Raw genomic sequence first — 13,895 nt, 5'->3', positions numbered from 1 at the left:
TCAGACAGCATTAATATACTTTCCTTTGGATTGAATAAAGCCTGTTTTTGCATCAGTGTTATCATCCTCCAGTCCAGAGACACTATAGCACAGAGCGGATCTTTGCATGAGTCCACAGAACCACAGAAGTAACTCCTTCCCTTCTTTATCATGCAGGAGACGGTACGAATTGTGAAGCCGGACACAATGACACTCAGATGACGGAGTTGCAGTCTCTGGATTCACCCAGCAAGATGCCGCTTGCCATCTCTGTTTCAGAACACCCCTATAAGGAAGCTGTAAAAACGGAAGAGGACAGTGGGCCAAAGGCCAAGTCAAAAAAGCATGGACATGGACATGGACATGGACATGGTCACTCCCACCATGGGCACTGTCACTCTGACCAGGAAATGAAAGATGCAGGGATTGCCAGCATAGCATGGATGGTCATTATGGGAGATGGCATGCATAACTTTAGTGATGGACTCGCTATAGGTCAGTTTGTGTACATTGAAACTAGTAGCAGATTCATTTCTCTTTAATCAAAAGGGTTTCTGTTTCTGTGTCTGAGGAACTGTGTTTGTCACCTACAGGTGCTGCTTTCAGTGCTAATATTACGGGTGGCATTAGTACTTCAGTAGCCGTGTTCTGTCACGAACTGCCCCATGAACTAGGTAAGTGGCTTAACCAGCTGCAGTGTCAAGAGACAAAATATTAGAATAGCAGATCCATATTCTTTCATTTGACCTCTAGGTGTGCAGTAAAATGATTATAGTGTCCACATCAAACATTAACATTCTGTTTATTATGAGCTTGAGCTGCAGTTATGATGTCTTCTGCTATTTTAAATGATCAAGCTTAAAGTTGAGTGGATTCTCATTTTCTGAAAGGGATTCCAACAATATTGTTCCTTTGTGCTGTTAATGTTATAGCTGTGGTGTGTCCATTCTAATCAAATTAGAATGATCATTATAACTTTATAGTTATTGTCCTTGGTGTGAACAGGCCATAACCCTGAAAAAAAAAAAGACATCAACATGTCAATGAGTGAGGTCAGGTTTAGCTTTAGGGTGATGTGGCGATCTGGTGCAAGCCTTGACTTTTTATCCCCAAAGAGGTGTCCTTTATCCATTTTCGATTGACACAAACTCAGGAACATCAAGGCAAAGAGCCCCAGCTGGTTTTCTGTGCTCTCTTTTTCATGTTTGAATGAATCAAAAACATTGGACTAAAACAACACTGCAGCGCATATGGGTTTTAAAAGACTGCAAAGCTTTTATGAAGTTTGAGGTAGCTGTCTAGAGGGCCACTCTTTTTAAAATTCCCCTTTTTTTGTTTAAACTGAACCAGACATTACAATACCACAGAAGTAACAAACAGTATGCCTTTGATGTATTAATTATGTTTTGTATTTGATGTTTACATATACTGTTTGCCATGCAGTGGAGGTGACGGGACTCTAACAAATTTTTTTTGTGGCTTAAGAAACACGGCTGTAATAAAGGGTTTATTACCACCCTGAAGTGCTTTTAATTGCTTTTGACTGATTTAATTGGGCCAGGTGACAGACCAAAAGTCCAGAGTGTAGTTTAGAGAGGACTGATGGATGTGAAGGCTCCTCGCATATATTTTCAGTAATTAGGAGGAAATGAGTGGCAGCAGGAAAGTCCTCTTTATTTTTTTCTGACAGATTAAGGACAGTCCGTTCTCACAGCAGTTATTGTCAGGTTTAGCATGGGTTAACTATACGCACTGTACTGTACATTAATAGTGCACATTTGTGTTTTCTTTCAGGTGACTTTGCTGTTTTATTGAAGGCTGGGATGTCAGTGAAGCAAGCCATCGTATACAACGTCCTCTCTGCCCTCATGGCTTACGCTGGCATGGTGATCGGCACGGCCGTGGGACAGTACACACACAATGTGACCAGCTGGATCTTTGCTGTCACTGCTGGCATGTTTCTCTATGTGGCATTAGTGGATATGGTAAGAGAACCAAAATGCAGATGATCTTAGCTTGCCAGTTACGGTCGTTATTGCTGATCACGTGAAATAATTGATTTAAATTTGAAAATAACATTAAATACTTTATGTACAGCAACTATATGCGATCTTGCACATCCCTTGCACAACCTGACAACCATTTCTGAATTAATATTTGGCTTTTTAGTAGCAGTTCTTATACTTACTAAGGCTGCATTTATTTAATAAAAAAATACAGTAAAACAGTAATATTGTAATATATTATTAGAATTTAAAATAACTGTTTTCAGTTTTAATATATTTTAAAATGTAATTTATTCCTGTGATAGAAAAGCTGAATATTCAGCATCAATTACTCCAATATTCAGTGTCACATGATCCTTCTGAAATCATTATAATATGTTGATTTGCTATTATTTAATATTATCAATGTTTAAATAGTTTTTAGGTTTCTTTGATGAATAAAGTTAAAATAACATTTATTTGAAATAGAATTCTGTCAACAATGTACAAGTCTTTACGGTCACTTTTGATCAATTTACTGCATAAAAAATGAATCTCACAAATAGTGTGTATATATATATAGCCATATATATAAACATTATAGTAACCTGTGTAATATAAACTTTTAATATGGTATCAGTATTTTTCTATTAAGACATGCAGCATACCTAGTTTTTCTTTGTCCTGTAAATGTAATTGTTACCAGTTATGTTACCAAGAGTTATGTTACCAAGAGTTACCAGTATTAGAATGCTATCTTCTATCTTACAATATAAATTTCTCTTCATCTTCAGTTGCCAGAGATGCTTCATGGTGACAGCGAAGAGCACAAACGCTGTGAGATGGGTCACTTCGTCCTGCAGAACTTGGGCATGCTCACGGGATTCGGCCTCATGCTGCTGATCGCCATCTTCGAGGATCACATTGTGATTGATTTTGGCTTCTAGCTGGAGGCGTCATTCAGCTACATTCACACTCGTGCTTTGCCCTAAAGTGGCTTTGTTTTGTGATGGTACAGTCTTGCAAGCATGTCTCAGAAGACCGCATCAGTAGCTTACAGTGGACATGGACATGAACAGAAACATGTTTACATTTCATCTTCTCTCATCTCCTCCTCTCTAGGCCACTCAAAAAGGTTATTTGTCATTTTCATGCTCTTTTGTAGATGTAGCTTCTGGACCGTTCTCTTCTGTCGTTATTGTTTTTTTGTTTTGTTTTTTGAGTTTGTATGCCAAGTCAGATATAGGCACAGCACACAAGAAACACTCCCCATTATTTGGGTTATCCCTTTAATACTTTAGTGTTTTTTAGGACTGTGTCCTAGAGAGAAGCAGCTATTCATCAGTCACCCATTTAGTGTCATGTTTAGCTCTTTCATTCATATGTATTGTAACTCATAGTCCATTCATTTGTAACTGGCATGTTGTGCTGTGTGTGTCTCGTGTGTCACACCATCGCCGTGTCAGGCGCTAAAATGGTCCAACGGAGCCCAACTGGCATCAACTTGGCATAGTCTTTTAATTTATTGAAAAGTACTGGTCAGTATTGTGTGCCAGGATCATATGATTCTCTTTAAAGAGCGCCTTTCTTTACTGGTTTACACTTTGCTTTCAGCATTGACTACTTGTTTGTTTCTTACACTATATATTTACTGTTCATGGTGATGGGAGTGTCCTCAGTCTTAGAATTTCAATTGTTTGATTTTTTTTCTTTTTCTTTTTCCTGTCATTATTGGCTAAGATTGAACTAATGTTTTGGCCAATTTTGAGTATTTGAAGAAAAAGGTATGCAACAGTGTTATGAATAACCTGTGACGCAGTGCTGCCGAAACACCGATCGCATTCAGAAGGTCAGATGAATAGTGACTGAACAAGTCCAGTATTAAAGCTAATGCAAAATCACTGTGATTTTAAATGAAGAACAATTAGCTGAGCATATCTGTACATCAAGGAATACATTATTTTTCTTTGGGGAGTTTATCTTTTCATTGATAACTTTTATCATGATCTAGACTACTTTCTGAATATAAATCAAAGTTGATTTTCATATCCAAGTGTTGTAAATAATGATCTTGTTACAGCTGAAGTTCATGAAATAATTATGTTCCCCAAAGGAGATTTGCTACTGAAGTCTAATTTTTGTTAAACATGCTGGCATTTTGTTACCTTTTTTTACTTTTATTTATCTATAGGACACGTTTGGTATTTCTGGATAGTTTGCGCAAAATATTTTGTGAGAAATCGGTACCTTTTATTCACTGACCATCTAAACTTATGTTGCATACAAAGTTTGGGAGAACCATTCCTTTTTTTAACGTAAAAATTAAGATTTTTTTTTTGGACAATCTTAAACACTCGTTGTTGACACCCTCCCATTATTGAACTTAATGCACACATTTCAATTATTGGCCTTATGTGAACCTGTATAAAAGCCTGACTACAATCAATTTTCTAGAGCATCTGTTAATCTGCCCCCCTGTTGATGTGATTCTTGTTTAAGGATTGTGCCAAATATGGGCTGTTTCTGAATTTGCACACAAGCGCTTCCTGTGCCCGCAGTCGCCTCTACACATTCCACTTGCTGTGTTCGCTGCTTGAATCCTCTATCGTCATGAGTTGGTGGGGCATGTTATGTGATTCATGCTTATCCTGTCACCATGTGACATCCATTTATTTGTTGTCGTGGGTGTGTATCATTATTAATTGCATTCATCAAATGTACTTGATTGGATGGAAACATGCATGAAGCAAACTGTCTAGTTGTTTAATTTCTGTTAAGAAATGAAGTGATGAGAACACAGTTGATTTTCCTCTTTCCCTGAAGTACTTAATTTTTACAGCTTGAATGTAGAGTCAATTAATTTGGGGGTCATGTGAGCAAACCTAATCACAGTCTTCAGAGATTAGGTCTAAATCCTGTGTATGTGTCTGTGAAATGAAACTGTCACAGCTCTTAAGTTCAAATGAAACACCTTGGTTATGAGGTGCAAAGAAATAAACCTGATAAATAAAAATGATACACATCAATTTTCTTCAAGCTTTAGACTGTATTTCAAAAAAGGACCATCCAGATATTTACTTTGTCAATTTTTATTGCTGATTACACAGCTTGGATGTTAAAGCGTTTTCAATACATTTGCCATTTTTGCTGATTGTCTGTGCATTTCTTTGTCAGAAGTGGAAAATAAAGTTTGCAAAGCCTACTTTGAGTTTCAGCTTATTAAAAATCTCTTATTAAAATGCTCCTCTCTATGAAAATATATTTTTAAAAAGTGTAATTTATCTACTAAAAATCTATAAATCTTTATAAATGTATTATTATTGCTATTGATCATCTTTTAAATGTTGACTTTAGAGATAGGAAGACTTTTACTTAGGTGTTTGTTAAATGGTATAATTAGTTTTTTTTACTGAACTCATTTAATGGTATATCTAAATAAACATTAGCCACGGATAGTTCTCTAAAAGGTCAAGTGAAGGATACTAGAAGCAGAGCAGTATATCTACGAGTTAAGCTGACACAGCAAGGCCACTCCACGTCGGATCCAGTGCTCTGGAGGCACGTCTGAATTCAGGCTCATTGCAATGACGTAGTTGGTGGAGTGTCCAGTGGTGGAAAGGGTTCCGCGTCTCTCACTGGTCTTGTAGACAGGAGAAATGTAACACATGCGCTCTGGAACATCCTGCTTCTTCATGGGCTTCAGCCACATCTGCAGAAAGACAGGATGATGTGTAGTTGAGAAACAGTTTCATTGCTCTTCCTCGCTTCCTACAATCCGCTTTGATTACTATGGAAATATAAAATTTCAGTGTAATGGGATGTGGTTGGTTTTTTCATCATTTCGAACAGAATGAGAGTGGGGTCTTCTGTTCACTAAAAACATGGTGGTGAATCAACATTTAATTTTCCCTAACCCATTTTCCTTGGCTTGGTATCCAAGATAACTGTAAAACAAAGAAAGCTGTCACTAAAAACAAATTAAAATCCCTTTATCAGAAACTCTTAATATACCTCAGAAACAAAGGGGTACATTAAAAGTTGGTGGTTTTATATATATATATATATATATATATATATATATACATACTGTACATACAACTTGTGGGTGTATTTATGCTCAGTGTTTCAGATGAAATACGTTCAGCTGAAATTAATAATGGCCTTCAAAAGAAATTTGCATTTCAAAGTTTTACTGTAAGCAACAAATGCATGTTTAATTAAGTTTAGCTCTTGTCAAAAAAATATTTTGGTAATGAGTTTTCCTGAAATGTCTGAATATTAAACAGGCAGTGAATGCATTATTTATTGTGGCAATGTCCACTGTGCAGAATAAAAAGGACAAAACTGACAGAAGTAGTTTTCTCTTCCCTACTTCCCTTTTCAACTATTTGAATATATCACCTGTCGTATATAGACAGTTAGAACTCCCTTCTCGTACTGTATTTAAATATGAAATAACGTTTTTAATGTTGAGATTTTCTTAAACTTTCTTCAAAGAGCCATCTTCAAGGAAATCCGAAAAATGGGGTGTCTGTGCAGACCCTCTGCTGGGTATAAGGCTGCCGAAGTTCTGATTTTCCTTCAAGTGTATTATGCATGTGTTTTTATTTGGCACTGAAGAGATTTATTTGGCTGCACTGAGATTGAAGTCAACATATTTACTTTCTTAATACATTATCAATAAATAATAATAATAAAAAAAAAATCCTTGTTGAATATTCAGTTTCACTCTGACATATGTAACATTATGGTCAATTTGGGAATGCTGTTTCATGTAGACTTTAAATGCTTCCAGTGGATTCAACAGAAGAAAAGCATTTTATTTGTGGATTAACTTTTTCACACATGGAACCTAATAACAACCAACCATTTCATGCTTTTATAACTGGACTAATTCTAAAGACTGAAGAACCTGAATGTCTGCAAATATGATTTAGCCACTCTGTGCAGGAAATTATTGTCCCTTGGTTCACATTTTTTTGGTGAAAAAAAAGGTATTTTTTTTCTCTCATGATTGCTTCTTGTTTCTATAGTTACTGGTATAGTTTGCCTGCAAGCAAAACATTTTTGAATTGCATTGAAACTTTTGAATTGCACTGAAACAAGTTTTTGCAAGTTTAATACATTTTCCATCATTACAGTGGAATGACTTTCTTGTGACTCTAGTCTCTGTAATATCTACCCACATCAGAGGATATGCATGATATCATCAGCCTTATTTGAATGAGATTAGACATTTTACAGTCTCTCACCACAGGCATGGCGTCATGCAGTATTTTGGGGAAAGACTCTGCCAAGCGTTTTGTTCTCCGATCCCAGCGGGCACCATCTAAGAAAAGGCCACGGATGTAAACACCTGACAGAAGCACAAATACAAAAAGTACAGAGGATTAATAATTATTAGAAAAAGTATGGGTACTGCATGAGAAGTCACAGTATCTAGCCAAAAATAGATCATGAGATCCACATTTAAAAGAACCAAGTCGACTTTTTTTCAACTGGTATATCAGGTTGCTGTCATTTTAAGACCTGACGCATGGATCCATTATACTGTTACACAGGCGCTTTCTTTCTCAACTATTTGCGTTCACTTAAAACATACCGACTGTGTATATGTGAATACCTGCCAAGACTGGCATTTTTACATTATTTTATGTGTATTTGACTAAGTGCAATAAGCAGCGAAAAAGAACTCAATTTAGTACCGAGAGGCAGCTTTATGTGCGTGCACTTTGGGTGTGACCACAAAATTTGCGTGAATTAGTAAAATTGTGCACAATACGTGCAATCCCAAGGCGAAAATCAAGCCCTGAGCTCATAAAGATTTAAAACATGCAGACATGCAGAAATAGAAGTATAATTTTTGCATTGAAAATGTAAGAATATTCAGTTAAAATTCCTTGAAATAATGAAGTACTTTACACCCTTGCACACATGCACACTAACTAAAAACTCTCCCCATTTATACACTGACTGATTGAACTATAAAAAATGAAGTAGGTACAACAAAGTATCTGTTGAAGTCAAACGCACACATAACCAGCCTCATGCAGTGTGTGATGGTCTCAGAGAGATGGGTCTCCTCTGGAGAGATGCTCATCATGTACTGATGAAAGAGCAGCAGGGGTCTGATGTCAGAGCAATGTAATGTTGACTCTGATTGATGGCACTCAGCCGCAGTGAGGGGTTAATGAAACTGTGCGTCTCTCTTTCCTTTTGTCACTTGTAACTCATTTCCCTTTCATATATTTTACATTTCATGCTTGTCAATACTCTTTTTCTTTCCTTCTCTCTCTCTTTATCTTTCTCACCATCCTCTGGGGGGTTTTTGTATTCCTTGTCCTCCATGACTTCAAAGTCGAAGCTGAGCAGGTCAATGGGGACGGTGTATTTTCGGGCGAAATTCTGCTGGCTTCCAGTGAGGAAGGCCTGAGTGAAAAAGAAGCCGGAAATCCAGAACACTGCAGGTGTGCCGTCCATGTACCAGCACTGTGTGGATGATACAGATGATACTATTATTAAACACCAAAACCAATAAATCACAAACAAAATCAACTGATTCTAAAGGCATAACTTGAAGGCTAAAAGGAGTCTTTGGAATGTAACAGACTCAAAGTATTTTTTTACTTTTATTGAATGGAAGGGCACTTGTATAATGTATTTACAATACAGTCTTTTGCAGAAGCACTTTTGTAATCTGAGCTCACTGAATGAGACAGTGAGTCAGTTGCATTTCATGTGATTTTCCCGTGGCTCACAATGCAAACTAGAATCCTTTCTGCTTCATCTGCTGTATGAATGTGCACTTGAGTATCCCAAGGTAAGTAAATACTTGAATTGATCACTAGAAATTATGATGATGTACAGAACTGTGGTTATCGAATCCAAATATGTAACACAGTATTACTGAAAGTAAGAAAGGAAAGGTTTTTTCTCTCATACACTCCCGTTCAAAAGTTTGAGGAAATCATTCTAAGAAGCTGATTTGGGGCACAAGAAACATTTCTTATTACTATCAACATTGAAAACAGTTGTATTGCTTTATATTTTTGTGGAAATGATTTTTAGGATTCTTTGATGAATATAAAGTTCAAAAGAACAACATTTATTTGAAATATATTTTTTTGTAAAATTATAAATGCCTTCAACTTTTGATCAATTTAATGCATCCTAGCGCAATAAAAGTATGTTTCTTAAAAAAAAATAAAAAAAACCTCTTATGACCCCAAACTTTTGAACAGTAGTGTGATTGTAGTCTTTGATACTTAGTTTGACTAAGCAAATACTGTGAACATACCATTTCCATGTCAAATAAAGTGTGATGGGCTGTGGTGGAATGAAAAGTACTGTATATGCTTTATCACTGAAGAGTTTACCTGTAAAAACTTGAGTCTTTCAAGAAAGTCGCTGATGTAACTTCCCAGTGGTTTGAGGCTGGGATATGACGACTTCATCCACATGGCAGGGATGCGGCCTTTCAGAATGCTGCTCACTACTTCCTCAAGTTCAGCAGACATAACCACCAGTCCCTTTGTCAAGATGCACACATGCATTCAATCATTGCTTTGTCTTTCCATCCTGATTGTTTTATGTATAATTGTCAAAATTGCATTGAAATTGCCATAACATGTCACCTCACGGGGGTAAATGTGTAAATTCCTCATGGGGGTCATATTTATAGTATATTGACATTTTCTATTCTAAGGAAAAATTATGTTGTCGTTTTCTTTCTATGGGCTGGTTTCAAACTTTTTTTGCATTTGATGTTGTATAGAGATAAATGATCATGAATAATAATGAAAGGATAAAGGAGAGGTTCCTCAGAGCAGAAATCAAGCTGTAGTCAGAAGAGATAAAGGGATTATTTTAGGGTTAGATTATAGGATAAGGGTTCACAATGTGTAAATGTAAGCCAGGGTTGTGATCAGATCTCAGCATATGCATCCCTCTCACCCTGCGGGGTGGTAATGCTAACTGGGATCAGAGCTGTCAGTCAAACTAAAGGACAAGGAGGCTCAGCTGGAGTGAACAGCATTAGGACATGCCCTGGGGTACGATGAATTTTCCTTGTATCTTTCAGCAGGGAGTGAATGTTCCAATACTATTTTTTTAGTTTGCATTGCTTCTATATAAAGGTTTTGCAGAAAAATGAGCATAATTCAAACTAATAAATTTATATAAATTTATAATAAACTTATTTAAACTAAGGAACAATGCAAACAGAATGATTACTCTATTAGAATAATCATTTTAAATGGAACTTTCTAAATAAATAAAAAGTGAAATACATATACATTTTATAATTTATAAATGTATTATCTCTTTGAGATCTCATGAGATTATTTTATATTAATCTCAAGCATAGCATTAGTTCTGGCAGGTGACTGTTAATTTATGTTGTCACATTAAATTATTATCAAGAACATTAATGATATCTGCAATAAATTTATGTTGGTTCTGTTCTGGGCGAACTCCCTGCCCATCCATGCAGCCTAGTATGGATAAGAGCAGGGAGATTAGTAAACAGAACAGAACCAACATAAATGTATTGCAGATATTAATAATATCTTTGTGCATTAGCGTGACATGAAATGCCATCATATACTCCTGAAAGCTAAATGAATGTTGCTAACTGGACCATGCTATGAGCAAATGGAGAGAAAACATCCTCTAACAGCTGAGCTTGTCCGAAGCCTCACATAGAAGTATTATATAGTTGACAACAATGCTTCCATTGGACTGCAAATTCCCCCTGGAGCTCAATTTGTGCTCAGACCAGAGAGAATAAGAACCTGAAAACATGATCGATTGAAGTGTTAAACCTTCACAGAGGTTTTGCTAATGTTCTGACCTTGATGGCCTTTTGGATGTTGACACATGAATCCCGGATGGTCTTGAGGAGTTTATTGAATCGTCCCATCTCCTGCACCAGCACTGTGTTCATGCTTTGATTGTAGCTGGTAGGGTACTTGCGCATGGAAGCATCTATATCGAAATCCTGAGGAAGTTTATTAAGAATGTCTGCAGCCACCTCGTACACCATGTCATCAGTAGATGTAGCACTGCCACCTGAAGAACGAGACTGTGAGGGCAAAATCAAGCAAAAATAACCGTTACAAAAATCACTTAGGTCATTGATAGTACTACTAAGAGCTACTTTATACTAGCTAGTTTGCACCAATAATCAAAATGAGTTTGCAAACCTGAGTGAGAAGAATGCTATCAAACAGCAGCTGTGTTTCCACTTGGTCCTTAGTAATATCAGCATTGGCATTCATGCCAAAGATTTCAGGTGAGGGATTTAGAGGAAGTGTCTTGGTGTACTCGATGTAGCTGTTATACTGAAAAGGAAACAATCAGCTTTTTAATGCAACACTAAATCCAGGATGGTGATGCTAAATAATGGCATGCACTTAAAACAGGCTACCCTTGAGATTGCTGACATTTATAATAATGGCTATGCAAATGACATTCATGAATAAAAGATTTCGAGAGAAAATGCCAAATAAAATTGGGCATAGATTATACATGTGCTCACAAATAAATCAGACATCACCACTGGCAGCAACCCACTGTGTTTAGTTATTGAACTTATAGCTCATAATCCCCTTTTCAGAAATTTCATACCGATGCATCTACTAAAGACTTATGTTTTTTTGTTTGTTTACTAAGTCAATTATGTCTGTAGTCATTTTAAACAGTCGTATAATATGGGAGGGATCCACTGAGCTCACTAACACCTTGACTGAGCTTGTACAAAGAAAAGAATTGTTGTTTTCTCTTATAATTGCTTTCTCTTAGGCTTTGTTTTGAATGAGAAACCTCGGCATGCAGAGGTGCATATGGTCTTCCTTTGAAAGAAATATGATCAAGGAAGGAAAAGGATGCCATTCAGTTTTTAGTTGTTGTTAAAAACAAGAACGAAGATGCAAATAACAAATAGTACAAAAAATACAATATAAGAAACAAACAAATGAAATTAACAGTGCTTTACTTTTTACTTTTTTTAACAGAAGCATTTAAGTAATTTAAGTAATGTAATAATCAAATGTAAAAATAATCACTGCATGGTCTTTAGTGCATTAATTACAAATAAATTGATTATTAGCTACAAAAGTTATTTAGTCTAGGTGAGTGGTTGATTTCCTCTTTTCTTTAGTTGCTTGATTAACATTAATGACAGACAGCAGCAGGTTTATTATATTATAGATATATTACAATATTTAATTCGAGTTTTTATAGCGATGCATCGAAAAAACGATTATATTCCACAGCTCTAATTACTGTTTTTAGTGATCAAATAAATGCAGCCGTTGATGAGCATAAGAGACTTTAAATCTTACCAACCAACATACTTTAGAATGGTGGTATATATGCCAGACTGAATATGTTGTTCATCAGTTTTTTCATTTAACTTTTTGGCATTTTGTCATTGTGTCTTACATCTCCTTCAGGTGGTGAGTAATACAGGCCACTGGGGTCAAACTTGTAATCGGCATCGTCAATGATCTTGGGGGTGTAGAATATGGAAACTATTGTGCGCAGGGTCCTGCGATCCCAGTCGTCTGTGACCCGACCTCCGTAGTTACACTCTCCTGTCATGTAGCAAAGAGCATCAAAGGGGATCTCCTAGTAAGGACACAGAGAGAAATCACCATATAAGCAAGACTAAACTTAATAAGATGACCTATACATAACACGGTGGATGAAAATTGTCAGGGGATGGTAATCAGATGAGAATGATGAGTTTAATTAATACGTTTAATTATCTGAAGCATTTTAAGGGAGCAGATGACAAATACATTTCCATGATGAATCGTTTTTGCAGCTCAGCTTCAATAAACTCTCTTTTTGGACTGAGGTGAAGCTATTTTATCTCAAAAGATCAAGGAAAATTCGATTTCTCATGATTATGACTTACCTTTTTTTTATCATATGAGCTATTTATTTTCATTTTGAATAGTGTGGCTACATGTGTGAACGCTACTCTGACCATGACTCTAACAAAGACGTTTAAGGTGAGGGATGTCCCAATTTTTCACCCTATTGTTCAGATTTCTTTAAAAAAAGACACACACACACACACACACACACACACACACACACACACACACACACACACACACACACACACACACACACACACACACACACACACACACACACACACACACACACACACACACACACACACACACACACACACACACACACACAAAAAAACAGACAGCAACCTCATCTGTTTTAAAAGCAGGGCCGCACAACAAAGACTTATTTTTTTAATTGGAGATGCATGTCAGGTTGGTGGGTTCGATATAATGATCTTCAGGGGGGATATGAAAAGATGGACAGAGGAGTGGCAGGATTGTGACATTTCCTGTTGAAATTTCCCTTGCTAATGCAGTGGGTGGCCCTCCGTAGCACTGGAGAAATGTCAGAGCATTGAGGGAAGCTCTTGATCAGTTGGTGCAGTCTGCTTGTTTTGAAAGGAGGAAGGGAAGTATGAGGAGTGCTTCTCTGAAGTTGGGAAAATGTCAAGAACGTTCTTTTTTTAGGAGTGGTTTAAGGGGCATGCTGGAAAGCATGAAAAGGAAGAGGGTGATGAGGAGAGTCTGGTGTGTGTGTGTGTGTGTGTGTTGTAAGAACAGTGAAAGAAAATTTGTTTGTATGTGAATATAAAGAAAAGACACGTGTGATCTCACCTCATACTGGTCCAAGAACATGTGTAACTGCTGGACAGAAATCCGCAGATCTGTCTCGTTAAACTCATAGGGGATGTTCCAGCCAAGAGGACCAAATTTCCTCCTCTCTTGGGCCAGGGCATGGAAGAAGCACAAGCTAAACAGCAGCTTCTTAAAGACAGCCTAAAACACACACACAAAAGGCCTCTTTTTACATTTGTTTGAAACAATTAATAGGTAGTTTGATTAT

At 36.7% G+C, this 13,895-nt stretch overlaps 2 protein-coding genes across 5 annotated transcripts in view; one reads left to right on the top strand and one right to left on the bottom strand.

Moving 5' to 3' along the window:
- The window catches only part of slc39a10 (solute carrier family 39 member 10), a 30,708-nt gene extending 25,542 nt beyond the window's left edge, over positions 1-5,166 (top strand). For all 4 annotated transcript variants that reach the window (XM_081368701.1, XM_081368699.1, XM_081368700.1 and 1 more), the window contains exons 7-10: positions 157-474; positions 573-653; positions 1,774-1,964; positions 2,759-5,166. In XM_081368701.1, the coding sequence (XP_081224827.1) occupies positions 157-474; positions 573-653; positions 1,774-1,964; positions 2,759-2,911 (743 nt within the window). In that variant the 3' untranslated portion in view covers positions 2,912-5,166. The remainder of the gene's footprint in view (positions 1-156; positions 475-572; positions 654-1,773; positions 1,965-2,758) is intronic.
- The window catches only part of dnah7 (dynein, axonemal, heavy chain 7), a gene marked incomplete at its 5' end in the record, with an annotated part of 86,083 nt that continues 77,185 nt past the window's right edge, over positions 4,998-13,895 (bottom strand). Inside the window, 8 exons of the mRNA XM_081367356.1 lie at positions 4,998-5,673; positions 7,217-7,320; positions 8,276-8,453; positions 9,341-9,493; positions 10,816-11,046; positions 11,168-11,305; positions 12,408-12,593; positions 13,667-13,828. Coding sequence (XP_081223482.1) covers positions 5,467-5,673; positions 7,217-7,320; positions 8,276-8,453; positions 9,341-9,493; positions 10,816-11,046; positions 11,168-11,305; positions 12,408-12,593; positions 13,667-13,828 — 1,359 coding nt within the window. The 3' untranslated portion in view covers positions 4,998-5,466. The remainder of the gene's footprint in view (positions 5,674-7,216; positions 7,321-8,275; positions 8,454-9,340; positions 9,494-10,815; positions 11,047-11,167; positions 11,306-12,407; positions 12,594-13,666; positions 13,829-13,895) is intronic.

Source organism: Scardinius erythrophthalmus (assembly GCF_964197995.2).
Source record: "Scardinius erythrophthalmus genome assembly, chromosome: 6".
Taxonomy (NCBI): Eukaryota; Metazoa; Chordata; class Actinopteri; order Cypriniformes; family Leuciscidae; genus Scardinius; species Scardinius erythrophthalmus.
The sequence above is the reverse complement of the archived record's forward strand: the minus strand, read 5'-3'. Positions and strand labels throughout refer to the sequence as shown.